General features: G+C 57.3%; 1 protein-coding gene across 6 annotated transcripts in view; it reads left to right on the forward strand.

The window, feature by feature from the left end:
* DUSP8 (dual specificity phosphatase 8) overlaps nt 1–27,719 on the forward strand; it is a 42,583-nt gene that overhangs the window by 9,367 nt on the left and 5,497 nt on the right. For 5 of the 6 annotated variants that reach the window (XM_074842372.1, XM_074842375.1, XM_074842374.1 and 2 more), the window contains exons 2-3: nt 5,286–5,692; nt 12,084–12,222. In XM_074842372.1, the coding sequence (XP_074698473.1) occupies nt 5,462–5,692; nt 12,084–12,222 (370 nt within the window). In that variant the 5' untranslated portion in view covers nt 5,286–5,461. Of the gene's footprint in view, nt 1–5,285; nt 5,693–12,083; nt 12,223–21,080; nt 21,393–27,719 lie in introns of those variants that run through there. The other variant, XM_074842376.1, reaches the window with a different exon arrangement.

The raw sequence follows: 27,719 nt of genomic DNA on the forward strand, positions 1-27,719 counted from the left end.
CGTTTTAAGGAGCAAAAATAAAACCCTCTCCATTTTTCCTTCCTCAAGCAGAGAAATCTTTTGTGCTGCCTTTTAAAGGGACCTTGAGTAGCTGCTAAGAAATCATCAGCGGTTACATCATCTCCAAAGCAGCTACTGCAGGCACCTGACAGCTTTGTCCCACTGCCACCCTGGGGGATCATTAGTGCTCCAAATTCCTCGCCCTTGGAGAAAGCCCGCATCTCTCGCTGGGAGGGAGAAGCCGCTACGCAGTTTATGATGCTGTGAGTGGCAGAAGGGGATCAGTAGATGGGCTGAGGTTTACAGCAGAGGGGGTAGAGCAGGGGGACACATCCTGGAGTTTCCTAACCCCATCCCGTTTGCTGAGCTGGGTTCATCAGCCCATGCAGGACCCAAGCATCTTTCCGGGAATGAGCCGAAGGCGCTGCAGTAGCATCGCCTCGGGCCGGAGACGCAGCCGTTGCCTGGCAGCTGCGGGTTTCCAGGGAAACCAGAGGTGCTAACTTGTTAATGAGCCCCGCGTCCCTGATTGCTGCTGCAAAATAATAATAATTAGTAATAGGCCTGTGATTTAGGAATCCCTCAAACAGCATGAGCCTGCCGAGGGGAGTTCGCTAAGTGCCGAAGCACTTGAAAGAAATGAGGGGATGGGGAGGAAAAAAGGGTGGAGGGCTTGGCAAAAGTGCCACGTTTTACATCTTAATAAGTGTCTGGAGAGCTGGGGGCCGGTGGGGTCCTGCCAACGTCCCAGTGGTAAGTCTGGGGCTGGTGGCAAGGCTGACCTGGATGGGTGGATGGATGGAGGAGCCCTGGCCAGGCAGCATCTCACTGCAGGGCTCACAGGACATGGATATTTCCCCAGGTGGGCTGCAGGGGGAAAAGCCAGATCACTTAGCTCAGTGCTGCTGTGTCCCTCGTGGGGATGGCAGTTCTTCAGGAACGGCTGCTTTCATGGGTTACTGGGGACAAACAAGCAGGCATTTCTCTGTGGTGCTCTTATCCCTTGGTAAACTCAAGGAGATGCCACCAGAAGAGCGTGCTCCTGGGATGAGCATTGCAGAGAACATGCTGTAGATCCAGTCTCACTTACGTGAGAAATGTGTTCATGGGGTCAGAGCTGCTTCCCGCAGCAAAGCTGGCCTGCCCGAGGCAGCGAGGGGAGCATCTCCTCCACTGGACCATGTGTGGAGGGTAGAGTACTCCAGGACACAACTACTAGCTTGGTGCAAAGAATGAACATGCCGGTTAGCGAGGATTATGGTTTCTACAGAGTCATGCTGGCCTTCCAGTTGATTTCTCCAGTACAAGAGAAACCAGATCTGCACCCTTCCCATATCACATCTCTCAGCTGGGGGCCTTGTGCAAGATGAGAAATTGAGGGAAGTGGTCTCCACCTCAGTGACCTGTGCTGAGCCACCACAGGGATGAGTTCTCGTGATCTGTCGTGCCACACAGATAGACTCAGCCTGGGGTGTGTTTCAGGTTTTCCTGCTTTCTTGCCTGGCCTGACCAGAAGCGGGTCACAGCCAGGATGAACACTTGCCCTTTTAGCCCAGCTTGCCACGCACATCTCTGTCACGCTTGTGACTCGTCTGGCCAGCACCCCTCACCCGACACGCACATCCGTGGAGGTGACACCGGGGACAGAGTCCCGATGAGCGGGCAGTTGGCCCAGCCTGTGTGCTAAGCTCTGCCCGTCTTTCTGTCCCTCAGCTGCAGTGTGGCCTCTCCTGCTTGGCTGTCCCCATTCAGCTAAGCCATGTGCCCATCTCCTCATTACAGGCACTCCAGGGAGAGGTGGGATTAAAGGATTATGGTAATGTTCTTCAGGAGCACTCAAGAAGATTAAGATGGCTTTAATAAACTGATAAGAGAGGGACACAGCTATGTTTCTGAAACCCTAATTTAGGTTCCAGGTTAACCTTTTCCCCTGGTCTCCTGTCACCATGGCGAGAAGATCTCTTACTTCAGCAGTGCTCCATGGCTATGCCTGTTCCTTCAGCTTTCCTTTTCACCCATCTGAGCAGAAGCAGGAAGACATCTTCCTTCCTTCTCTGGTAGCCTTCCTAGGTACGGAGGCATTAGAGCTTGTTCTTCTCTGAGACCATCTCACACACAGCCTGTGAGGTACCGTGAAGGTCTCGCAGCCTCTGCTGGTACCTGGGGTACCTGTTAGCTGGGAATGAACCTACCACCCCTCAGTCTGGCTTCAAAATGTCCTGTGGTTGCTGGCAGAAAAGTGGCTCATCTGCCTTTGGCCTGGCTGGACATTCTTTCAGAGAAGTCCCTGTGTGTTGGGTCTAATGCCAAGGTTACAGCTCCCTACGACCGCAGTCAGTCATCTTCATCCCCCGTAAATCTCCGGGAAAGAGGGGCAGAATGAACCAACCTTGCCGTGCCTTCCCCCACATCTTTTGGGTGGAGCTGGCAGTGGGACCTGGTTGATGTGTCACACGTGCCTGCCACCAGGTCCACCCAGGCATGCTGGAGCGGACGTTTATCCTGTTGTTCTGAAGGAGGGCAGCTATTAGCTGAGCTGGGAAACCTCCTCATCTGTCTTCTCCAATCTCTTCCACCCAAGCTCCTGGTCATCTACCAGAACTTCATGCATGGAAGGCCTCTTCCGAACAGGTTTCTCAGAGCAGTTAAGTGATCAAGGATCTGTTATCTTTCCCAGACCCCTCTATTTGTGTCTGAGACCCCCAAAGTTTACCCCTTGCACATTATCTGGAGAGCAGATACCATGTTATCTCTGACAGTACTGTGCAATGTGTCCCCCATGTTGGATCGCTCCTTCCTCCAGCTTCAGTCTTTCACTCTCATCCCTCTGCCGTGGTATTATCCCCATCTTTTTTGTCTGTCAACTCTCTCCATTCCCTTTTTATTTCTTGGATGTAATTGGAAGAGCCAAGAAGAATTTGCAGCCTGGTGTCCTGATGGAGATGGGAGGCAGAAAGTGATTTGGGGAGTGGGGTGTGAAAGGAAGATGAAGGGGAAAAGCTGGCTAATTTGCATCCTTTCTGAGTGCCCTGGCTCTATAGCCAAAGTACAGCAGGGGGTCTTCTGGCAAGGCGGTAGCGACGTAATGAGGTGTGTCATATCCCAGCAGGAGCCAGCCGCGCTCCCCCTCAGACCCCCTAATTAGAACTGTTTCAATTTTTAAGCCCCCCTGGAGGAGTGTTGGGGGGAGGCGGGGGGAGCAGGGTTCCTGCGGTGGGGGGACAGCCAGCCGCCCACCGAGGGGGCAGCTCTAATTGGAGTCGCTGTGAGGAGCCACAGAGCAATATGAGCTCACCGTGGGGCCGGGGACAGCAACGCTGTAGTGCTGTGGGACTGCCAAAACACTTTGTGCCAGGAGGGGCCATCACTATTGCAGCTTTTAGGGGATTCCCCCCACCCCCAATTTGAATTAACACATTGGCAGAGGCAGCAGGGGTGCAATACAGGGGCAGGGGAGGATTGCACATCCTATTGTGGCCTTGCATTGGGAGCCTGGATCCTGAGGCTGAAGCCTGGGACATTTACACCCTGCTTTGGGAGGCAGGTCTGGTAGCCCAGGGAAGTTGGGGCTGTTAGCACCGGAGTCATGAGCCAGAGTGAATGCTGGAATCCCCATCCTCATATTCTGTGGGTTTCCATCCTTTTTCTGCAATCTGGCTGCACCCTCCAGGTTTGGTGACGGGTCCCTATCATTTCACCCAGTAGCGTGTCCTGCTCAAGCATCTCTTTTATGCCTTGAGCTACCATTGCAGTAGGTGCCTGCACTGCAGGGGCTTCGGGTGTAAGAGCATTCAAGAACTGCTGGCTGACTCTGATCAGGGTGACTCATAAGCCTCCTCTAGTCCATGGACCAAATCCTGGCCCTGCAGAAGTCAATGAAAATCTTTACGCTGGCCTTTTCAGGCATGGTACTCATAGTGCTCCTAATTCAGATGCATTAAAGCTTCCATGGAACAGCTTGTGGGTTCTCTCTAAAACACCGTCTGGCAGGAACAAGAGGAGCCTGGTAGTAGCCCAGGCGTATTTTCTGAATGACTGCAGCAGCATTAAAACTTAATGCCATTAAAACATGCCTGCAATGACGTGTGCCATTAAAACCTAAGAAGACACCCTGAGCTGAATGTCCCCCAGCCTGCCTGTTGCTCTCGCAGACCCCGTGGGCTGTGCGTGGAGGAAGCTTGTTCCTCTGGTGGCACTTCAGAGAGCACCAGGCCTGACCCTCCTCAGCTCCTAAGATGGAGCCCAGATATGTATACGAGCCCCCTTTTAAAAGTCTGTGCAGCTTAGATGCTGGAAAGCAGTAGATGCTTCAGGGCCACCTCAGTCTGAGTACAGTTTCCCAGGGCTTCTGCCCTAATGCCTGGCATCTTTCTTGAAGGCAGGAGTGAAGGTCAACTCTACTTCTTGGCTTGCAAGGGCGGTCATCTTCTCTTGACTTGCCAGGGGGCAAGCTGGCAAGATACCCATGAGCAGGCTCTGATAAAAGGCAGGTGAAATCCAGTGTGAAGTGACGGACATGGGTGAGCAAACCTGATTTGGTGGTGTGTCTGATGGGCCCCCAACTAGCTATTGCCATGCAGCAGTAAAACCTTGGAGCTGAGCTAAGCTGCTTCTGTGAAACCATTAGCTCTGTGCTCTGCAGAGGTCAGAAAAAGCAAATTGAGTGCGAGGAGCTGTTGGGCTGGGAACAGGGAGAGAAGGAGACATCTTGCTCCATGCAGGCCCTCCGTGTGCCTGCCTCTCAAACATGGCGTGTCGGAGCTGGGCTGGCTGAGGTGGCAAGAGGCACCTGTGCAACAGGCGACTCTGTAGATGCTCTGACCTGAAAGGCTCCTAAACGAGATCTAAATGTGATGAGAACCGTGGGGAAGGTGATTAGGGAACGGGCACGTGTAGCCTCTTCCAGTGCAAGTAGTAAGGGTCACCCAGAGGAGCCATCGGTTAGCAGATTTGGAGCAAACCAGGGGAAGGACTTCTTCACCATAGCTGGCAAACTGTTCTGCTCCCTGCCACCGGCCACTGTGCTTGTTAAAAGCTGACATGGCTTCAAAAAGCAATTAGACAAATTTATGGAAGAAAGCTCCACTGAGGGCTATTAAATACAAAGAGAAAACCTCTGGCTTGGGCAGCTCTGGATCCACAGCTGCCCGCGGGCTGGGAGAGCATACCTAGGAAGTGTGGCTTGTTGCAGTCTTCTAAAGGCCAAGCCCTTGGGGACTTGGCCCAAGGTGAATGTCATGTCCTGCCCAGCTGACCAGTCGTCTTCTCCTTTCCTCTCTTTCCAGGTTCAGCACAATGAGTTGGCATCCTGGGTGTTAGCAGCGTGAGGAGACCAGGACGGGTGCTGCCCTGCTCACCCCTTACCCCCTCGCTCATTCCCCTTGGGGAGACGGGTGCTGGCGTCCCTGCCCTGCCCTTCCGCCCCTTGCCCCCCACTCGCCATAGAGGGGACGGGCCCGTTATGGCTGGGGACAGGCTCCCACGCAAGGTGATGGACCCGAAGAAGCTGGCCAGCCTCCTGAGGAACGGAGCGGAGGGCACCCTGGTCATTGACAGCCGCTCCTTCGTGGAGTACAACTCCTGGCACGTCCTCAGCTCCGTCAACATCTGCTGTTCCAAGCTCGTCAAGAGGAGGCTCCAGCAGGACAAGGTCTCCATCACGGAGCTCATCCAGCCCGCCTCCAAGATGAAGGTAGGGGATCTGACCCTCACCTTTCCTGGTAGATGCTCACACCCTCTTCCCCAGTAGAAAGGGGCAGGGTGGGGTGGGATGCAGACTGGCCTAAGGGCCGGTCTGTGCCTGGTGTGTACATCCTCCTCCTGCGTCCCTTGACCCCAGTGTCCGCTGGCACCTCTCTGGCACCCTTTGGAGAGCTGGAGCATGAACTGATGCAGCCACAGGGCTGTCCTTGGGGACCTGTTTGTTGCCGCCACCCCTTTGACGCGGCTTCCTGCTCCAGGAGCCCTCCCCAGGCAAGTCTAACAGGTATATCAGCCTTAGAACTTGTCCTATGCCAGCAAACAACCCCCCCAAAGCCTTTCTGGAGCTGTAAGCTTAATCCCCTGCTAAAAACTCTTCCCCTCCCCTCTGTCATCTCTAACTCCATTCAGGGACATGTAATCCTCCTCCCCTGTGACGCCAGAAACTCTTATCCGGTGTCATGGCATATTATCTCTCCCAGGCTCCTCTCTCTATTGCTCCTGGTTAAATAATAGAGGTGGCTCTGCGCCACGGAGCTGGGCTGGAGCCGCAGCCAGGACAGTGCTGGGTGTCCCGGCGGTGCCATCGGCCAGGTCCTGCCCTCCGCCGAGATGCTGGTGGAGGGCTGCGCCGGTGGGCGCCGGGCTGCGGGACGAGCCAGAGGGTGGTTTGCCATCACAGCCCACCCTCCCGCCGGCTCGCTTTTACCGTTCCCCCACTCCTGCCTTGTAATTTTATGGCAAAGCGAGGGTAATTCAGGCGATTAATCAAATGCTGGGCCCAGCTGGAGCCATCTGCGGCGTGTCCCCCGCCCCGCCGCCCCGCGAAGCCACCGCTGCCCGCATTGGCTGCCGGTGACATCACCCCGCCGGGATCAAGGGGACTCGCGGCGCGGGGGGGGGGCCGGCCTCACGCCAATCTGCTGCGGTGATGCTCCAGGCTGGGCGATTTGGAGGGGATTGCAGAGACTGATTCCTGAACGGCTTTAGCTGCTCTTAAATCCCCCGGAGAATAAAGCAGAATAATCAGTTTTTCGCAAGCGAGGAGGAGAGCGGTGCAGCAGCCCTCCTCCCGGCGAGGGTCACCTCTGCAGTGGCCGCCGTCACGTGGAGCGGCAGCAGCAGCAGCAGCAGCAGCAAAAGCGATGCGCAAGGGGGAGGAAGAAGAGGAGAATGATGGGGAAGGGGGAAGCATGGAAGAGTTAACGTCAGCTGATGCTGTCTGCCTGCAAACCCGCAGCTCCTCAGCCGCAGAGGAGCAGTGGCTCCCAAAGGGGTCAGCCGGGCCATCCTGCGGTCCCTGCTCTGTCCCCATGGAAGGAGCAATCGCCTCCTCCCCACTCCAGGATCATTGCGTAATGGTCCAGGTACCGGCTGGGGACCTGATTATAACCACGGATGCTAGGGGGGCGGAGGAGAGGCGTTGCCACTGTCTTTAATTCATGGCTTTTTCCTTTTTTCTTTTCCATACGGCTGAAATCTCTCCAGATACATGCAGGGGCAGGAGGCGGTGTGCCCCCGCTGCAGCTCTGCGCAGCCCCTGCCGCACTTGCCGCTGCCTCTCCCAGCACATGCAGCCCAGGAATTAATTAAGCTTCAGGGCACCCTTCTAAGGTTAAGCCACTTGCCCTGGGAAGCTGGAGTGGGGGGGCAGGGGGGGGGTCATAGCCATATCCTCATGGAGGTAGTGGCCATGGCTCGGGGTGTCCAAGCCTTTTTGTGCACACACCTGCCAGCTTGCCTTCTGGGGTGATGAACTCTCCCCTCCCCCTTTCTTCTTACCCCACACCTCTGGTTTCAGCCACTTGGGTTGTGGATGTATTTTGTGGACCCCCAGAAATCAGTATGATCTGCTGCCTCAAGGTGCACAGACCCTCAGAGGGGGATGCTGAAAGCTGGTTTAGCCCTCCGTTACCTGGTATCATTTCCCTGCCTCCACCTGCCATCGCTGGCCAACCCCTCCCCGCAGCCCTGGCCCTGCTCTGCCCCTGGCTCCCCGCACTGGGGCTGGGGGAGGTGGTGGGGCGAAGCAGGGGGGGACGGGGGGCATGGCTGGTGTTGGGAGCAGATGGCAGGAAGGGTGACATCAGTGGCGCGATTGTCCAGCCCCATTATTCCTCCTGACGGGCCTCCCGCCCTCCTCCTGTTTCCTGCTCCCAGCCGGCCGGGGCTGCTGAGACAAAGGCGGCCCGCAGCGACGCGGGGCTGCCTGGGCAGGGAAAGGGCAGCTCTGAGCCCCCACCACGTCCTGCTCCTCCTCACCTGCCCGCTGCACAGAGAGCTCGACCTGCGCATCCCGGCTCGGCGATGCCCTGGCTGGCGATCGCCTTCTGGAGTAGGAGGCAGGGCCTGATACAGAGCAAAGCTTTTGCTCAACCCCACCTGGCTCTCCCTTCCACTCCTCCTGCCTGTGTGCAGGCAGGGGGGATGAGAGCCTTTGTCTAATTTGCTTTTCCCAGTGCTCACACCCCTCTTTCCATACCCCTGTTAAGGAAAGGTACCATTAATGATGCTTCTGGATGGTGTGGTTTGGAGTGATGCTGTGGGATAACAGCAGCTCCTGTCTTTTTTGGTGCACAGAAAGGTCCATTTGATAGGAAAGAATAAAAGGGGAAAGTAAAAATCCCTTTCTTTTTTTCAGTGAAATATGCCTACGATCATGGGCATAGCTAAGCCACTGCTCCCCGAGCCCCATCATCCACCATCTTCGTGTGGTGCCCGACCTGTGAAAAACTGCAGCAGCAATTCATTTCCCAATTAGCAATAGTCTCCCTCCACACAAAAATAATACCAATGTACCGCTCTCGTTTTGGTTTTGAACCCTTCTCCCAGTACTAACAATAACAAAATCTCCCAATAAAAAATTCCAATAACAACAGGAATAATTCAGCTCCTTGGTGCAGTTTCGGGGGCAGAGGTTATGGGAAATTCCTGCTTGGGGTTTTCACTAGCATTTCTTGAGGGAAATGTTGAAAATTTCACTTCTTCAAGATCCCCCTGGAAAGACTTTCCACCTCTCGACCTCTTCTCGCTTCCTGAAATATAGCTATCTCCAGGGCAGCTATAGCCGTGGTTTGAGGCTTGACAAGGGTGTCTTCAGGCAATGGGAATATTTATTTATTTGTGTTAGGAGCATGGCTCTGCAAGCAGCTGTTTTGCTTGAGGGAAAGCCGGGGCTTATTTTTGAGCCGTGTGCCTGGCTGCTCTTTATGTTGATGGAAGCCCTGTTATTTCAGTGGGGTGATTCACTGTGTTTTGAAACAATATGTGACTGAGATGTCGGTAGTAATTGGGATAATAAGAGTAGCTCGCTCTTATCTTAGCCCAGATCACCTGTAGAGCATCATCATCCCTGCTTGGCAGCCAGGGAGAGGCGGAGCAGGGACCCAGGCTGTGTTGAACCACCCAGTGATGGGGACCGAATGTTCATAAGGGAGTTACCTCCAGCCAGAGCTGGGGAGGGTGATGGGGAGCACTGGCCTTGGCGCGAAGGCAATGGATGGTCTCAGCTGGGGTTTGGTGGAGCTGTTGGCCGGGTGGTCCCTGCTCCAGGCTGGCCATCCCCACCAGCCGAGATGTTGGCAGGGAGGTTTGTCTCTGGGAGGTGCCCTGGGGTGAGCCAGCAGCTTTTCAAAGGCATGCATGGGTTTGCAAGCCCCACTAAACATCTGCTTGGGGCCAAAAGACTTGCTGCGCCTTGGCCCTGCTGGTCCTTGCTGGCTGGATTTGGGGACCCTTTCTGGAAGGTGATGCCTGGGGGTTTGGTTACTTCAGCGGTCTTGGGGTGATGGGCAACCCCCATGGGAGAGCTCCCACCATGGAGGTGCTGCTCCTCGGAGGGAGTCCTGTTGTCAGCCCTGCCCCTGCTCTGTGCCAGCACCCAGCAGAGGCAGGAATCTGCCCCTGAGCATCTCTTCAGCAGTACCCTCCTCCTCTGCCCTGGTTAGTTTTTAACCTCCATATGTTTAAGGCCAGAGATGGGCCTGTGCATTCTCCTGCATACCAGGAGCATGTGAGGTTAATGGAAGACCCATGGACCGGATTAAACATCTCCCTCTCATTTCCCTTTGTGGCGAGGAGCTGGGATGCTGGTGCAGGCTCCTTGTGTGCTCCACGAGGGTTCCTCAGGACCATCCTACAGGCATCCTTGTCCCAGCAAGCAGCATATTTATTTTCTGCAGTCGGGCCATGCAAGGCCAGTGTTTGTTTGGCATTTACATTGAGTGAAACCTTATAACTTTAATAAGATGTAAACCGTGTCGCACATCTCTGCCGTCGCTCGGCAACCCTGCAGTAATGGCCCAAACAAAGCCTCCCCGTGTGGAGGGAACACTAAATCCTATTGTGGGATAATTCTGCTCGGCCAGAGCTGGTATCTCCCCTGCAGCCACACCGGCCTGGACCACGCAGCCAGGACGAGCCCCTGCCCCGCCGCAGCTCGGTCCCCACCTCATCGTGCTTTTGGGGGAGATGCTTTCGCTGTCACAGGGCTTCAGGTTGGGGATGGGGTTACCGGGATGTGCTGATGGCGTGCTAGAGAGCTTGAAGGGATAGTGGCCCTGCTAGGGACCAGTGGGCTCCTGGCTCTGAGCTGGCTCGGCAGCCACAGTGTTTCCCTTGATTATTTGCTTGGGATGGCCTCCGGCAAAACTCCTGCTTCAGGGGTGGCCGAGGAAGAGATGCTGGGGTAGATCCTCAGCTGGCTTAACCCCAGGTGGCTTCAGTCATTTTTCAGTGTCTTATTTTAAAATTCCCACATCCTTTTCTCTTCCCTCTCATCCTGCCACTGCCTTTTCATCCCTCCTGTTATCTCACTGACCTGTGGGGCCAGTTTTGCTCTCCAGTGCCTGGTGCTGGGCTCAGAACAGGCAGCTCCTTTGAGCCCCCCCCTTCCTAGTGCAGAGCTGTGCGTGGTGCCCCGGCGGGGATTTCTGTCGGTGCAGGGCTGTCCTTCCGCTGCGGCGAGGAGATCTGATGAGCTCAGCTAAATCAGTGCACCCTGCAGTTTTATTTGGATGGCGCTCACGTTGCCGAGCAGGGAAGCACCTGCAGCAGGGTGTGAAAGCAGCATTAATATCGACAGAAACCCTGAGCAAATCTGCTCTGGTGGTAAGATAGGGCATGGCAGTGAGACAGCAAAGGGAGGCGGGTGTCCACGAGTGGTTCTTAGTTCAAGTATTCTCCTTTAAAGAGATTTTGGAGAGGGCTGGGGGGGGTGGGGGGGGGGCGATGGGCAGCTCCAACACAAGCCGGAGGAGAGAGCAGCTTGGTGGCGCAGACCTTCCTTCCCTGCCTTCTGCTGCCTCCTCCTCCTCCTCCCACGACGTGATGGATGTGCCCTACCCCGCCGGCTGGGAGGGCAGGCGCTCAGAAGGCAGGCGTATGCCATCCACCCGGCTATTCAGCGGATGCGCTGAGCCGTGCCTCTGCGAGGATTTTTATCTTCTTTGAATGCACAGACCTTCAGGTAGGTGTAGAAATGGCTGGCTGCGCCTCGAGTGCTCTTGCTGCAATCCAGCCATCAGGAGGCATGGGGGACTCCTGCCTGCAGACAGCTGCCTGCCTGCGGGGTACCCCACCATCTCACCCGCCTTGGACACCCTACGGCAGCGGGCAGCAGGGCTGGGTGCTGTTGGTGGCATGTAAAGCCACGTGAGAGCAGCCTGGGAGCTCCTTTCCCTCTCCCCAGCACATCTCTGCAGTGTGCAAGCCCTGCCATGCATTACAAAAGGAAGAAAGAGCATCCTGCTGAACATCCACCAAACTAAAGAAGAGATTTTTCCCTCTCCTTCAGCCCTCAGGGGTGATCTGCAGGTTTGGGTTGAGCTTGCAGAGGGGTGGTGCCTACAGAGGTGTTACTGTGCTGGGCACGGTGTCTCCAGGCTGAACCCTGAAGAGCTGTTCCTCCAGCCGCAGCACAAGGGCTGTGGTGGGAGCACCCCTGCCTGCAGAACCACCCCCAAATCCACATGACAGCAGCCAGGCTGCAGAGGAGTATCTGAGGGCAAAGGTTGGGTGGGGAGGAGGTGGTGGAAGAAGTCGCGGCGACTTCTGGGATGCAGTTAAGTAATGTCAAGCTGAGGGTGGGCGATGGGGAGGAGTGACCCTGTTTTGGGTAGGATGCTCAAAAGCACTTGCAGTTGGTGGGGTTGCTCCGATGGGCATCTGTACCGACACACTCGCTTGTAGCCGTGGAGCAGAGTCCCAGCCTGGCTGGACCCTTCATGCTGTGAGCGAAGCCAGCTCACGGGGCAGCATGGAACTGGGGTCTCCTGCTCGTGTGACCACTAAACTCAGCTTTGCTTCCCACGGTGGTGTGGGCAGCAGCATTCTCAGTGCTCAGCCTGTTTCTCTGACACATGCTTTTTGCCATTCCCCTGCAGGTGGAGGCGGAGGAGCACCAGGACGTGGTGGTCTACGACCAGAGCACGCGGGACGTGACCGGATTGGCTGCCGACAGCTTCCTGTCCATCCTCCTGGGCAAGCTGGACAGCTGTTTCCACAGCGTCTCCATCCTCACAGGTAGGAGCCCTGGGTTACCACTTTACCTGGTGCTCATGCCCTTAGTCTGGAGTTACGGAGCTGTGGCCACACGTGTCCATCTGCGCCCACTTTCCTGGCCACCGGTGGCTCTGGTGGGGGAGGGCAGCCCCGGACGCGGACCAAGGAGGCTCGAGCCATGCTGGCATCGCTGGGTCCTCTGTGTGCATTCGTTCCTTGCAGCGTCCAGCTCTCCACCGCTGAGCCCACCAGCCAGAGTGAATGAGAGAGGAGGGTACGGAGGGGTCACGGTGGCATGGATCCAGCCACCCAAAAGCTGCCCTTCATTCCCCATCCCTGCGCTGCTTCATCCCTGGTGAACATGCCAAGGTCCGGATCCGGTTTGGGCTCTCTGCTCCCTCTCACTGCTATTAGAGAGAGGGCAGGAGAGGAAATCTGTGGATGTGCTAGGAAGGGGAAGGAGGGCAGGGGCAGAGGGTCATCACTCGGTGAGTCAGGGTCTGCTGGAGATGATGCTCTCCAGGCACGAGCGTGCAGGCAGGAGGAGGCACGCGCTGCCCTAATTACAGCCCTTCTGCAGAGCAGAATGGGAGGCAGGCGACTGATGAATGAAATGCCCTGGCCCAGCAGAGAGGAGGAGAAAGAGGCAGTGAGCTGCCGAAGGGAGAGTTAAAGCTGCCTTTAATTCCCCGTGGCTGGGACAGCCAGGCGTCTGCCTGGCTGGCTGCCCACCTCTGAGCTTTCTGCCCATGGAGGGGTGGGCAGGTGCTGCCCCACACAGCCCCTCAGTCCTGCTGAGCTCAGCCAGGCTTCTAGATAGTGCCGAAAGCGCAGAGATGGGGATCGTCTCTGTTCCCCAAGCCCGTCCTCATCCTGTGGCGACTGGGTGCTGTTTTGGTGCTGAAGGCAGAGGGTACTGACCTCTGTGTCTCCAGGGCATCACAGCGATGGAGGGAGCAGCCATACCTTCAAACCCAGCAGCGTGACACGCCCTGGGGAGGGGCAGTTGTGATGGGGAAGGTGGCAAAAGCAAGTGGCATTCAGGGAGCCTTGCCCATGCAGGGCATGGGTAGGTGCTGTTGAATTAGAGTAGCTGTGTTGTGATGGGGAGAAAAGAGCAGAGAAACAGCGGGAATAAACCTTCTGGTCCAAGAGGTTCAAAAGCAAGTAGAGGCTACTCGAAACCCCATTAAAGCTAATTAACGTGGCCTGTGTTGCAGGAGCTCTGCTGAGGCCAGTGCTGGAGCCTACGGCCGTGAGCTTGCTACAGCAGCCCCTGGCCCACCCCAGCAGCCATGCCTGTGGCTCCAAGGTCGCCACAGCATAAGCAAGGGCAAGGCTTGGCACATGGTACAGGAGAGGGTGGATTCGGTCTTATCTGGGAAGGAACCTGCTTAGTCACCAGGATGGGTCAGGAAACAGCCTTCGCAGCGTGACCCCTGCACCCCCCAAACCGCCGTCGCTTTCCCAGGGCTGGGCAAGGGGGAGCGCTTGTCTGCACATCCCCACTCCCCGAGTCCTGGAGCAGGGACAGGGCTGGGTGAGGTGGCCTGGAAAGCTCCAGAGCCTTCTCCCTGGGAAAGTGAGGGGAGGCTTGGGGGACCCCCGTAGTGCTGGTGCACCCCAGCCACATGCTGGACATGCCAGGTGAGTGCCGGCAGCATGCCACCCCCCGGCCATCAGCATCGCCACAGCTGAGCCACACGAGCAAACCTGCACCCTGCTTGGGCACACACATCCTCCATCTTCAGGGCAGCCATTTCCACTCCCCTGGACTGCAGGAGCCCGGACTCCCAAGCAAGAACAGCTGTGCTAGGCACCGAGCAAAGCTTAAACCTCCCTAATTAAAAGCGCCGCAGGGCCACGGCCTGTTGTGGAACGCGGGCAACCAGCGGGTGGAAAAAATGGGAACCGAAATGTAGAACACTGGGTCATGGCGGCAGTGTTTTACATGGAAATCGTGACTGGAAGCGGCTGCGGAGAGCGTCCGGGGGAGGCTGGGCACGCTTGCCGACAGGCGCAGCTTCCTCCTGCCTGCGGTGTGGGCAGCAGCCGGGTTGCTTTAGAGGCAGCTCCGCAGCGCTTGGGAGATCTGGGGCGGGATGTGTGGCCAGGCCTGATTCTGACCCCTCGTCCTGGTGGGGTTTAACCCCTCGGTCTGTCCACTCTGGGCTCAGGCACCTTGTCCTGCCTCAGTCTATGTTGTGTCCCAGAAGAGGTGCCTGTGTCCTCCCTGGAGGTGGCTTGTGACCCCAGCAGGGAGTCAGGTTGCCAAGGGCTGCTGAAATCTTAGGGTCCTGTCCTGAAATTTCAGCCTGTCCCTAAATGGATGCCAGCACCCCAGGGAACCCTGTCCCGAGGGTCCCCAACCCGCTGTGGCAGCCCTACACAGCCCCTCTGTTCTCCCCAGCTCTCCTCAGCCCCATCAGATGTGACATGCGTCCATGCCTCCGTGTCCCCATCTCGTGCAAGCACCGTGCTTGGCCATTCTTGCTCGCCTCCAGCCCATCATCCTTCAGACCCCTGAAACAGCTGGGGGCTGTGTGGGTGAGGACAGGGCAGCTGGGGGTGGCTAGAGCGGCGGCGGGGACACCTCAAGGGTTAACAGCCCAGAAGCAGCGATTCCAGAGGGGCTGGGAAGGAGGAATCTGAGTCAATTATTCCCAGTCTTGGAAATCATCGGCTTCTCTTCTTTTTTCCTTTTTTTTTTTTTTTTAATTGTGTAAGTATAAATAGTGCTGCTTGCTGCCCTCCATCCGTGGGAGCAGAAAGCCTGTTGATTTATATGGTTTTCCTGACATCACATGAAGTGGTGGAAAACTGAATGGAGCCAACATTTTTCCTGCATTACGTAATGCCCCCTCCCTCCCTCCCGGCCCAGCTCTGCTATTCCTGCAGGAGCCTGACTGTTCTTTAACCTTTGTTTACTTCAGCACAAACCCTTGCTTTTTTGCTTTTTTTTTTTTGCTATTTTTTTGCTATTTTTTGCTTTGGTTTTTTATTTCACTCTGCTTTTTTTCCCCCTTTCTTCTTCCCCTTTGCAAACCCCTGCTTGGTTTTTATTAACAGCCATTATCTGTTTATGAAGCAGCAGCAGCGGTCTGGCTCCATCGCTCCCTGATGGCTCCCGCATGCCAGCTCTTGTATTGGAGCCTGGCCAGAGCTGTAGCGTGGTGCTGAGCTGCTGGGTGCTGAGCTTCACCGGCTCCTCTCCGTTTGTGCAGCTGCAGCGGAGGGTGGGGAGATCTTCATTCAGTGACTAAAAGCGGCTGCCGAGGGCTTGAGATGCTCATCCAGATGATGCTCAGGCACCCATCCTGTCCCTGCTCCTGGTCCTGCGCTGAGCGCCGGGCTCCTCTCTCCTGCACCCGAAGCCATCTGCCAGCCAGAGACGAAACCGGGGTGGCAGCGTGGCCAGCAGCGGTGGGCCCCGCAGCCCCGATGGCTGGGGTTGGGACCCCCCTCGCATGGCAGAGGCTCTTTTCATTGTGGTTTCATGCGCTGGGGGAGCTTTATCGTTGCGATATCACGCTCCGACCTGAAACAGGCCCCTCACTTGCTTTCCGAACTCGAGTCATAAGCTTTTCATCTGGCTCGGGAGCGCGTGTGAGATCATCTTCAGCCCCCCCCACCCCCCTTTTGTACCAATTCTTCAAGGAATGTTTAAATTTTCCAGTCCTGTTCTTTCTAAATTTGGAGCGTCTGTTTACTCCCAGGATTCGGAAAGAATGTAACAATATCATCAGCAAGAAATCCCTCCCAGCCCTCCACTCGCCATCCTCCTCCTCGGTGAGCGGGCTGGCCTCGGCAGCGCTGGCCATGACCCAGGTCCTCTCCAGCCCAGCGGTGCCGTGGCCAGGAACAGTTGTATTTGTGTGGCGGCAATGATCTGGAGGGGGCTGAGATTTGGGGGATTTTGGGGGAATCTACCAAAGGCAGGTGACTTCAGAGCGGACAAATTGAAGTAGTGAAAAAGGAAAGGGGATTTCCATTGCAGGAGCTGACTTGGGCTGCCCAGGCATGAGTGGGTTCAGCACTGGCTGGAATTATTTTAGAAACAAGGACTCAGGGACAGATGATTTTAATAAGAAAAAAAAAAAAAAAAGAAAAAGCCCTTTTTTTTTTGCTGCATAGGGACAGTCCTAAAAGGAGGTTAAACATCAGGGCAGCTGAATGTGACTTTGCTCATCCTTGACTGAAAATACCGTGATACTTTTGTGTGTCATGTTGTTGAGAAGCCACATGCCAGCATCACATCTCCCTTGCTGCCTGCTCCGCTTGAAACGCGTCAGGCTGGGGCTGTTTCAGAGGAAAAGAGAAGATGAATGAAAAAAGCCGAGCTAGGCAGGTGCAAAAGCAGCGCATGGGCAGGGCAGAGCAGAGGTGACTTGCTTTTAGTCAGAGTCCCAGGGGCTGGAGACAGCATGTGCATCTGAAAGGCAGCAAAACCACAAATGAATCTGCAAAGCTTGTCATGGCTGATGCTGAAGCTAAAAGCTTAGCAGGATCCAGAACCAGGAGCGAGGCATCTTTACAAACCCAGTGTAAGAAAAAAATAATCTAAGAAAGAAAATATCCCCAACACCCACACTTTGGTTGTCAGTCAGAAGGTCTCTGGTGGGAGTGGGGAAGCAGGACCCCACTGCAGCTCGTTATTTGATGGTCAGCTTGCTCTGGACAGCATCACAGTTTCATCTGATGACTTTGGTATGTGCGTGTCTCCTGGGGACGTAGCACATGCAGAGGACTTTGTCCTCTGGCTCCAGCAGAGCCTCTGCTCGGTACACGGGGCTGAAGATGCATGTGTAGGTCAAGCATTAGGGCTACTCTAGGTACCCTCGGGCTGCAAGGTCTAAGAGTGCTTATGGACTTACTGTCATGAAGCCATCAGATGTACCCACAGGTTTTTCTTCTAAAGTCTAATTACTGCCTCCGAACCTCCTGCAAAGCACCTCTGTCCACCCATGGACGTCTCCATCCCGTAGCGTACCGTGATGAGCCAGAAGAGGCAGATCCTCAGCTGGCAGGAGTGTGGGTATGGATAAGGAGGGTGCAGGGGTGGGATGAGACAGGAAAGAGCGCTCATGTGGGACTCTCGATTTCTTGCTTCTCCCAGATTTGGGAGTTTTGAAGAACCAGCTTTGCAAATAATGTGAATGGGGATCCTGGTTGTTCTTCATCTACAAACTGCCCATGTAATGCTTGGGAATGGAAGAAGGGTAAGAAGTGCTGTGAAGGGGGTTACACCCAGCCTTTTGCAGGCTTAGGTGGTGGGGTGCAGGGGGATTACCCGCAGCGATGCTTTTCTTTTGACTGTCCAGAGGGCTGGAGGTAGGGCCCTATTGCCAGCCTATTGGGAGAGGCGCTTTTTAAAAAATCAAATGGTAACACCAAGGTTTGTGATTGTTACAGTCCTGGAGGTTTAGGTAACTCTCCAAACCTCCCTCCCTCTCGCACAAAACATCCCTGTGTCCATGGCACTAGAGGAGCTGCTTGCTTTCCTGCAGCAAAGCCGTCTGGGACTACTTTGGCCAGGGCAGGACCGTGTTTTCTCACCCTCTAGCCCCTGTCCAGTGGGTGCTGGCATCCAACCCCGGCCACCCAGCCCAGTGGTGGCCCTAGGGAGTGCTCCCAGTCTCGCAGCTTGAGGCGCAGCGTCAGGGTAAGGTGCCCCCTTCCCACCCTCCGCCACAACCGGGAGATGCCTGGGAGGGTTTCAGCCCCGGCGGGACCAGTGGCTGCATCCCTGGGAGGGGTTAAGCCAGGTCACGTATGTGCGAGCTGATTGTATTCCAGACCTATGCTCTAAACCTCCCTGTTTAGCAACGCTGTCGTCAGACAACTTGTTTTCCCGATTCTATAATTACCCCGAGGAGCTTCCCCTCCCCCTCCAGCCGCGTTTTTAACCATCGGACCCAGAAAAGGCGAGCGAAAGGGCTGAACGTGGAGAGGCACAGAGGGGAAGGGGCTTAGGGAAGAGCAGCCCTCTGGTTGCCAAGACTCACAAAACCGCTGTGTAATTCCGTTTCTCATTTCTGGAAAGCCAACGGGAGGAAGGCAACTTCCCTAGTAAGAGATCCTGATGGGCAGGAGCTGCTGCCTAGTTATGGTTTCCTTCCTTTTGAGAAACGTGCCTCCCCTCATCTGCCTCCCCCTTTCCCTGGGCCCGCGCCGCACACTCACGAAAGGTCACCGCTGGCAATTACTATAAGGTCCTGGCACTGGGTGGAGAGAGGAGCTGCTGGCTGCTGCCCAGCTGGGCTCATGCCAGGCTATAGGTGCTGTCACGATGGGTATGTAGGTGCTGAATGGGGGCTCGTTCTGCTCCCTGCTCTTGCAGGCAGGTTGCACGACCCGTCACAGATGTCTTTCCAGTGAGTGCTGTAGCAATGAGAGCAAAGCGGGGCCGGCGAGGCTGGGCATCTCTGCCCGGGTGATGCACCTCTGTCTCCTAAAGAGGGGCTGGAGGCAGGATGGGCAACAGGCTGGCCAGGAGGAGCACCTGGGGAAAGGGGCCGAGGGGCAGCAGCTAATGTGTGGGATGTTGCCTTTCATCTCCCTACTTGCCAGCTCTCCCCTGCCCCAGCACCAGCTCCCAACCCCTACCCTGGTCCTGGCAAAGGGGTGAAGAAGGTGGGGAGAGAGCGAGGAGGAGGATGCTGCCTGAGGAACAGTGGCTGCAGGTGGCATCTCCATGTGGCTGGACCTCCAGATGGCTTCCCCCAGGAAGGGGGTTGCTGACTACCTGTGCTTGCTTGTCTTTTGCTGAGGGGCAGAGGTGTGTGGGACACCGGTGAGCCTCCAGCATCGAGGGCTGTGTGGTGGTGTCGTGCTCAGCTCCCCAGGTGGGGCTCCCAGCAGCCCTGAACTGAAAACTCCATCCAAACACATCCTAAAGGAACCTGCCAGTACCGAAATAACTTGTGTTGAGGGTTCTTGCAAGCCTGAAGGAGTCAGGCAACTGGAGGGCAGTGAGGGAAGGCAAACGCATACGTGTGTACCGCTGGGTCAAGGACAGGTTGATGATTGCACCCCTTAATTCTCCACGTGCTTCCTGCAGCATCCCCCTCGGCTGGCACAGCGCAGCCGGCCAGCCCCTGCCCCTGCCCCTCCCAGCGATGGTTTCCACCCCAGCGCAGCCCCGGCCACAGCCGACGGAGCGGGTCACAGCTGAATCGCCTGCCAGCGTGGGTCGAGCACCGCTGGCGCAGCGGTGGTGGGAGATGGAGGCATCTCCATTGCCGGGAGCCGTTGGCACTGGCCACCAGCATCATGCGCCCTCCCTTGTAGGGACGGAGGTGGCCAATGTGGGGGACCACAGACCCCCTGGGGAGCTGCTGTGGGAGCTGCTTCCTGAGCGTAGCTCTTGGGGGAAAGCTGCTCCTCTCTCTTCCAGCCTAGTTGGAGCACGCTTTGAATTTTATCCAACCTCTGACCCACATCTGATAATAATCAAACCATATTTGTTACAACAACAAGGCTCGTTAGGAGGCTGGCTCCGCTCGGGGTGGGGGGGGAGGGGAGAGCACTTAGTTAATGCCAATGACCTCATCTCATGTGATGTCATTCAAAGGAAAAACACTGAAGTCACTCACATATGGCTCAGCCTGGGGTTTTTCAGCCCGTAAAGCTTCAGATTTTCAAAGGCACAATACATGCCCCCCCCCCTTCCTCCTCCGCTTACTATAATCCTGAATGATTTTCTAGAGGCCTGGGCTCAGACCAATAAACTCATAAGGAGCTGTGTGGAGACGTATTAAGGAGTCCCACGGGTGGGAAGGGGGGACAAGTAATTCTCTCCCCCAGGACAAATACAAAGGAGAAAACACATCAGCCCCCACCTGCTTCAGAAGCCACCGCTGCTGGGCAGACCCTGGTGGGACTGGGAAAGCCTGTTCCTACACGGCCCCTCTTGCTGGACTTTTGCACGTGAGAAGGCTTTGGTGGGGGATGCATCTCCTCCAGCCCGCAGTCCTGCTCCAGGGGGAGCAGGCAGATAACTCCATCTGATGCGGCCACGCGCAGGTGTGAGCAGCCCAGAGCCCCCCCCCCGCCCCCCTTTCCCCGCCAGCTGTTGGGGCCTGTTCGCCTCCAGCTGTTTGAAACCATTCCAGGATGAATCCCTCCTGGGTGATGCTCTCGGTGGAGATATCAAGAGGAAAGATGAGTTGGTGATTAGGGACCTGCTGGCCAGTCCCCAGCTCTGCCCTGCAGCAGAGAACCCCGGAGATGTTATTTAAGCTTTTGTGCCTCAGTTTCCCGCTTGGGAGATCGTGGAGTTGCCCTTCCTGGCACTGGGGTTCAGAGCTCAGCATCCCCCCGGGGGATGCACGTAGGCCCTGCCAGGAGCAGCTGTGGGAAGGGGGCAGGATGGGGCGCAGCCGTGGGGTGCCGGTCCCCGGACGGGGGGGACAGCGGGGAGCAGGGATGGAGAGCGGTACCACCTCCCCTTCGGCGCGGGGGTTTGATCACACACCGGCCTGGCCGGTGCTAAAAATGCCGTGTGGGCATTAGCTCCCTCCCCCCAAGCCCCCGTCCCCAGGTTAACTCCGCGGGGCCCGATCCGGCGCGGTGCAGGCGCGCATCTTCCGCTCGCTGCCGGGTTGGGGGGGGGGGGGGGGGGGGCGAGAAAATCGCGGTTGCGCCTTTAAGCGGGGAGCGGCCGCGTGTGCCGGGCCCGCCGCGCTCCTGCGTGGCCGTGTGCTGGGAGAGGAGCGCGGCCGCGGGCCGTCACCGTTAACTGGGAGCGCTGGGAGCGCGGCGGCGGAGGGCTCAGCGCGGCGCTGAGCTCATTCAGGCTGGAGCGGGAGGAGGAGGAGAAGGAGGAGGAGGAGGAGGAGGAGGAGGAGGAGGCGGGGGGCGGCCGGGGAGAGGGGGCTGCGCCGGCCCCCCTGCCCCGCTCCATTTCTTTTTAATGCTTTTTATGTTTTCGGCTTGAAGGCTGGAGCCGGGGGGAGGCTGGCGGGGCTCTGCCGCAGGGGGGGTGCTTTTTTGGGTGGTTTTTTTTTTTAGTATTTTGTTGGCCCGCCAGCCGTGGGCAGGAGGTGCCCCGCCAGCCGCCGGCGCTGCCTGGATGCCGGTGGATGTGCTGGTCGCCCCCTCCGAGGACCAGTTCTGGACAGACATGCGCGAGGGGAGGATGAAGCTGAAAATAAGGGTGCGGAGGCTGAAGGAGAGCAGGGACGGGAGAGGTTTGTCAGCCGGCCGGCTCTTTTCCTTTCCTTTCTGTCCTTCCGACGGGTTCGGAGCGGGGAGAGGGGGCTGCTCGGCCGGAGCCCTGCCGGGCCGGAGGCGGCCGGGGAGCGGAGCGCGGGGGCCGGCGATACAAAGCAGCTGGCGAGCGGGGGGGATGGAGCGGTCGCCCCCCGCCAGCCAGGGGCGATGTGCGGGGGCAGCCGGCCCGGGGGCAGCAGCAGGGAAGGAGCTGGGCGGAGCGGGCAGCCCCGCGGGCAGGTGAGGGGCTGCGGGCAGCGGCCCCGGCGTTAGGCAGTTTTCCCACCCGGTGCGGGGCCCGGTGAGGCGGCCTGGCCCGGGGAGGGGCGGGGGGGGCAGCGCTCCGGGGTCCCCTGAACCTTTCTCTGTCCAGGCAAGCTTGGACGGAGCAGCGGAGGAGGAGGAGGGGAGGAGGAAGGCTGCGGGAGCCCGGGCGGGCTCTGCCGCTGGCATCTCTGTTTTTCGGAGGGGTCCCCGCGCCCCGGGCAGAGGGGAGGGCGCGGGGGAAGGGACGGGCGAGGGGGGCGAGGAGCGATCGGCCGGGAGCCCGCAGGCAGGCAGCTGCCCGACGGAGCCATTTCGCTTCCCTAGCGCGGGTGCTGCCTGCCCATCTTCGGGGGGTTCTGTCAGAAAAGGGGGTCGCAGTGTTTCCACCCCCCCGTGCCAGGGTGAGGGGCAACCAGAGGAAGGGGATATTAACAGGGGCAGCTTAAAAATATGCCGAGCCTGGAATGACCTAGATTACCGAAGGGCTGAATCAAGAAACTTCCCCTCCATCATCACTTAAAATGGGAGCCTGCTAAAAGTGCTTGACAGGTTTTTGTGGCATGAAGCACATAACCCAGCGGTGGTGTCATTAGTAATAAGTCACTCCTGGAAATGACACATTTTTCTTTACTTAGAACGAGTAAGGCTGGTCCAAAGCAGGCACAGTCACTGGAGGAAAAGCAAGCCCAGCAGCTCGGGGAGCATGTCCGTGGTTGTGTGGGTGGAGGGCTTCCTTTCTGCCGCTTTTCCTTTTTTTTTAAGGACGTTTTCCGCTCTTCTGGGAGAATGGGAGGGGGATCTGGGACCAGCCTGTGAGGCCAGGGTGGGCTGGCATGGGTTGGGAGGCAGCGGGGTGATATAGCAGCAGATGGACAGAGACTGTTCGGGGTGACCGTTGGGGAAACGGGGAATTCACATGAATCCATTAACAGGGCTGATTCATCGCCTTTCCCATCCTCAGTGCTTAGAGGAAAAAAAAAAAAGGAGCCAGCAGTGGGGTGATGAAATTTGGTGCCGAGTGAAGGAAGGGTGAAACCTGCGCTGGGGGAAAGCACAGGCTGGGCAGGGGTGTGCGAGGGGGACAGGGGGCTAGACCAGAACCAGGCATCTCTCTCCAGTGCACTGAGATGGGTGGAAGTGACAGAGCATCACCCAGGAGAGGAGATGGCGAGCTGGCCAGGCTGCCAAGCACTGGGATTTCACCCAGGTGGGTGAGAAGGGCACACAAGCAAGTGGGCTGCCTGCACCGGGCATCGCTGGGGAAAAGCAAAGGGGGCTGCAGTGCCAAGAGAGGATGGAAGCAGGGGGGAAAACTCAGAAATGTCCCAGGCAGCAAGAAGTGCTGACAAAGCCCTGGAGCTTCCCGGAGCGCAGTGAGTAAGGGTGGCAATAACCAGTGTTTCCTCACGCCACCCGGCTTAGCTGCCGGCACCAACGGGCTCCCACCCAGCACGAGATGGTGTTTTGCAAAGAGAGATTTTCCCAGCGGCTCTGGAGGTTGATGTGTGGCATGCCTGGCCCCTCTGCCTTCCTTCCTTCGATTCAACCTGCTGCAGAGATGCTCAGCCAAACGCTCGGGCTCACTGCACTGCCCAGGGGTTTTGCAGGTCCCCCCTAGCTCTCATCATCTCCTGCCATGCCTCAGTTCAGCAAGGTGATTTAACACTTGGGGACGGACATGCCGGGGCACTGGGAGCAGCGTGTCCCCAGTGGGCTGGGATGATGGGGAGGCATCCAGGCACCATCCTGGCCACTGAGCCGGCACAGCAGTGGGGGAGCCGTGCTGGCGTGGCGGCTCCTCCAGCAGCAGCCGAGGCGCGTGCTCGCTTGCATGCCCCACTGCCCCTCGCCACGTGCCGCCCTGGCAGCAGCTCTCAGCCACCGCAGGCATTTTAATGAGAGCTGGGCAGAGCCCGGCTTTTCTCAGCCCCCTCGGCTGCCAGGAGCCTTAGGGGGGCAGAGGGTCTCCAGCACAGGCGTAAAACCCACCGGTGGGGCTGCAGGCTGCCGCAAAAGCTCCAGCACCTGCATGGGGAACTGGTCTCTGAGCAGCTCCGGCTGCTGCTCTTTTACACTCATTATAGGAGCAATGAGGGTGGGCTATAAACCGCCTCTTTAACACTGCCTGCAGGTCTCCTGCCAGCTCCTGGTGTGAGAGCTGGGGGTGTGGAGGTGGGGTGCAGTGGCTGCTGGCCCAGGGAGGGTTTGCAAGTCCAGCTGTGCCTGTTCCCCTCCTTGCTGCCACAGACTGAGGGCACAGCGGGGTGACATGTCACCTTCCCACTGCGGGGCTTTGGGTTGGATGTGCTCCACCGTGCTGGCGAACAGGACATGTCCCTGCTGCTGGGTGTGTCTCTGGGGGGACATTTAGGAGACTCATGGAGCTGGGGGTGTTCAAGAGGCACATGGCTCTCCCAAAGAGCGGTTTTAGGGTGAGGCAGGTGCCCTGGGCAGCCCTTTTGCAGCTTCTTGCAGTTGGCAGGGTGCAGCATCAAGGCCAGAGCTGTTGGGTTGTTTCAAGGGGCTCTGAAGGAGGTGAGTCTATGGGGCCAGGGATGAATGGGAAGTCTGCAGCTGTCGGACGGAGTAAGATGTGTGAGGGTTTTCAAGCCCTGTCATTTCCCCGTCTCCACTTTATGCCTCCAGCCTAGGAAGAGGACCTCGGTGCAGGGAGGGACGCAGGGAGCAGCAGGGAGCTGGGATAGCCCTGCTTAACGTGCCCCACGCCTCCCTTTTATCCCCAGCAGCATCTCCCCTTACGTCCAGTGCAGCTCAATGGATTTTAAATCTGCAAACCTGGGGCTTACCACCAGGAGGAAAACAATGCCACATCACGTCCCTGTCCCTAGCCAAGACTTTGTCACCTTCTGTGTCACCCTCCCCACACCACCACTGCTGCCCTGCCTTGGCAGAGAGGGAACAGGGCAGCTTGCAGGTGATGGGTGATGGCTGAGATGTTGTCAGTGTCCCAACCATGAGCTGGGTGTCCCCAGAAACCACCTGACAGTGACAGCCAAGGCAGCGGAGGGGTGCCCGGGTGCAGCAGGGTCCCAGCTCAGCAGTCCAACACCTCTCTCCTTCCAGCTAATGATCTCCTTCCATGCCCATCAGCCCAGCGCCAGCACTGGGGCTTTTTGTTCATTTTGGTTTTAGCCATCTCAGGGTCTTATAGAGCCGCTGGTGCAAAGGGAGGCCAGCAAAGGGCTCCTCACTGTCCCATTTGCTGCTCAAAGGGAAAAATCACAGTGCTCCCCAACAGTTGCAGCAGTGCTGGTACCACAGGGGCTTATTCAAAGATGCTACTGGCATCTCTCCACGGGCTGAGGGATGGGCTCAAGAAGGATATCCAGGCTGTCCACGTTCCCTCTGTGGCATCTGTTCTCCCAACAAATCCAGTTTCACTGGGACGTTTTGTCATAGATGTTCAGCTGGAAACTGTGCAGAGGGGAGGGCCTGGCAAAGATGGAGGTAGGGGAAAAGTATTGTGTTTTTTATCTTCTCCTCTGTTTGCTGCCAGGGCTGTGCAGAGCAGGGCTGGGGGCTGGCCCAAGGGGTTTCTGCAGGGCACAGCAGGAGATGGAAGGGTGGTCAACACCCCATGAGCAAAGCCTGGAGTGGGGGAAGAAACAAGGTTTCAGTTGTTGCACTCTTCTGGCACGAAGTTGCTGCAACACCCTGTGCCTCAGTTTCCCTCTTTCCTCTGGGGGGGTGACAGCACTCCCCTCCTGAAAGCTGCATTTCTCTTTAGCCCCACCTTGAGCTGGACACCACTAAGGGTTTTTATGCCTCTGGGGGCATTGCTGAATGAACCCCCCAGCCCTCCCAGAGACCTGCCTGATGCTGGTTCTTGGCTCCTCCTTCCTCCATCTTCAGCAGGAGCAGTGAAGGCATCCCTACTTCTGGCCTGGTTCCCTGTGCCCAAACATCCCCCTCTCTCCTGGGCCCCACCTCTGCCTCAGGTAATTGCAGGAGACAGGAAGACACTGGCTTTTCCAGGGAATGGTTTTGAGAGCCCTCAGGAGTGCTGGAGCCATGAGCAGGGCACCGGGCCGTGCCCGCACAGGGACCAGCTCCTCCCCAGCAAGCCCTTGCCAGGCTCGAGGGGACCATCAGGAAGAAACCAGAGATCCCCAAGCACCCGCTCCACGTCAAATACAAATCCTTCCTGAGCTTAATTCCCCAAGTGCCAAGGGCGCTCCCGGCACCAGCACTGCGAATAAAAGAGGAAAGACTAGAAAGACCCATTGCTGCCCTGGCTCCTCACCTCATGGGGCTCTGCCACTCTCTCCCAGCAAAACCTGGGATCCATGGCCCGGGGTATAGAGGGGGGAAAGCCCAGGTATCGGTTGGAGCCCTGCCAGGGACATTCACTGCCTTTGGGATTGTTTTGAAGAGCTGCTTTGCTTTCTAAAAATGAAAGGCATGCTAGAGCAGCCGGCGGGGGGTGGGATGAGCATTGCTCCGAGGTTGGGATGGTGTCAAGTACCCAGCCTCATCTCTAGGGTTTTCCCCAAGCCCAGGCTGCCCTCAGCAGCTGCAAGCATGGGGAAATGAGGACAGGCAGGATGGGAGCATGCCCGGGCTCCCAGACACAGGGTTGAGGCTTTGCTTGGGACGAGCGGGGCAAGCTATGGGCATCATTTTGGGTGCTGGCATCCTCTGGTTGCTGGCAGCATGCTGGGGTAGGCACTGCGGCCAAGGGTGTTGCTGCCACTCTCTGCAAACGTCCCTGCCTGCTTCACAGCCCCCTCTGCCCCTGCCTGGACTTCCCCGGGCAGGGCTGGCAGAGGATATGCTGCCGGGCGAGTGCCGGCGGAGGCAGGCAAGGGGGAGAGAGCGGCGTGCCCCGACCTGCTTTAGTTATGAGATCACCCCATGCTCCCGGCTTTTAAAGAGCAATACGAAGCCGTACACGGCCCCGGGCAGCTCTTGATGGTGAGCATGAGAGGCTGGGGACCCAAGCAGGCACCGATCCCCAGGGCTGCACTTGTGTGCATTCTGCTCCCCCAAAAATGTGCTGGGTTCCTTTGGAAGAATTCCCATGTTGTTTTGCACGAGTCCAGGGGTCAAATCTGCACCCCACTCGACCCCATGTGCTGCAGGCTTCCCTGGGGGCAGCTGAAGGAAACCTTTCCTGCAGCATTTCTGCTTGAGCATCCGCCAGGCATCGGTGGTGTGTGTTCAAACGTGGGGCAAAGCAGGGAGGTCACACGTGTCCATGCAGGGCTCTGGCCAGTGATTTACGCCCCTTGGCAGTGGGGACACAGCGCAGGGATGAGCAGTAACAGGAGCTGCGCTGCACCTGTGCTGGGCCTCCTGCTTTCCCCCTGATTTAATGTCCCAGTTGAGGGGTGATGTCACTTTGGAGGGAGCCAGAGAAAAGGAAGTGCTGGAGAAGATAAGGTGCTTTAACTCTACCCCTCCCAGTTTGGTCAGGTTTTGGAACTGGGAGCTGGGTTAGCTGCCAGCCAGGAAGACATAAGACAGCAGAGCAAAGAGGTTGGTTGGAGGACACCTTCCTCTTTGGGCAGTGGGAGCTAACACCAGGAGCTGCTGAGATGGAGGTGATGGAGGACCTTGGATGTTCCCAGGTGGTGTGAGCACAATTTGGAGCACTTCTCTGGCTTCTCCATTACCTTTACCTCCCAAACACGTGGGGTGGGTTGTCTGCAGCATCAGTCATACCCTGCCAGAGCCTGGGTGCCACACCAGCAGCCAGGAAGGTGCTCCAAGAGGATCAGCAGGAATGCTGGCAAGGTGCTGGAAAAGGTAAATTGAGAATGTGACAAGGCTGCCCTACTTCTGAAGCAGAGAGACTCAATGGAAAGGTCGTTACCAAAGGCTCATTAAAACATCTTGTTTAGCTGTGAAGATGGGCCAGGAATTCCCATGGTGCTGTGTCCAGAGACTTGGACTTTCAGAAGGATCTCGTGGGGACATCCTGGTCCCTCTGACCGTCAAAGTTGGTCAAGCCCCAACGTCTTCTCTGCCCTTTGGGTGATGTCAAGCTGCAGCTGCTCACTCACATGACTGGGAAA

The sequence above is a fragment of the Strix aluco genome, chromosome 16 (assembly GCF_031877795.1).
Source record: "Strix aluco isolate bStrAlu1 chromosome 16, bStrAlu1.hap1, whole genome shotgun sequence".
Lineage (NCBI taxonomy): Eukaryota > Metazoa > Chordata > Aves > Strigiformes > Strigidae > Strix > Strix aluco.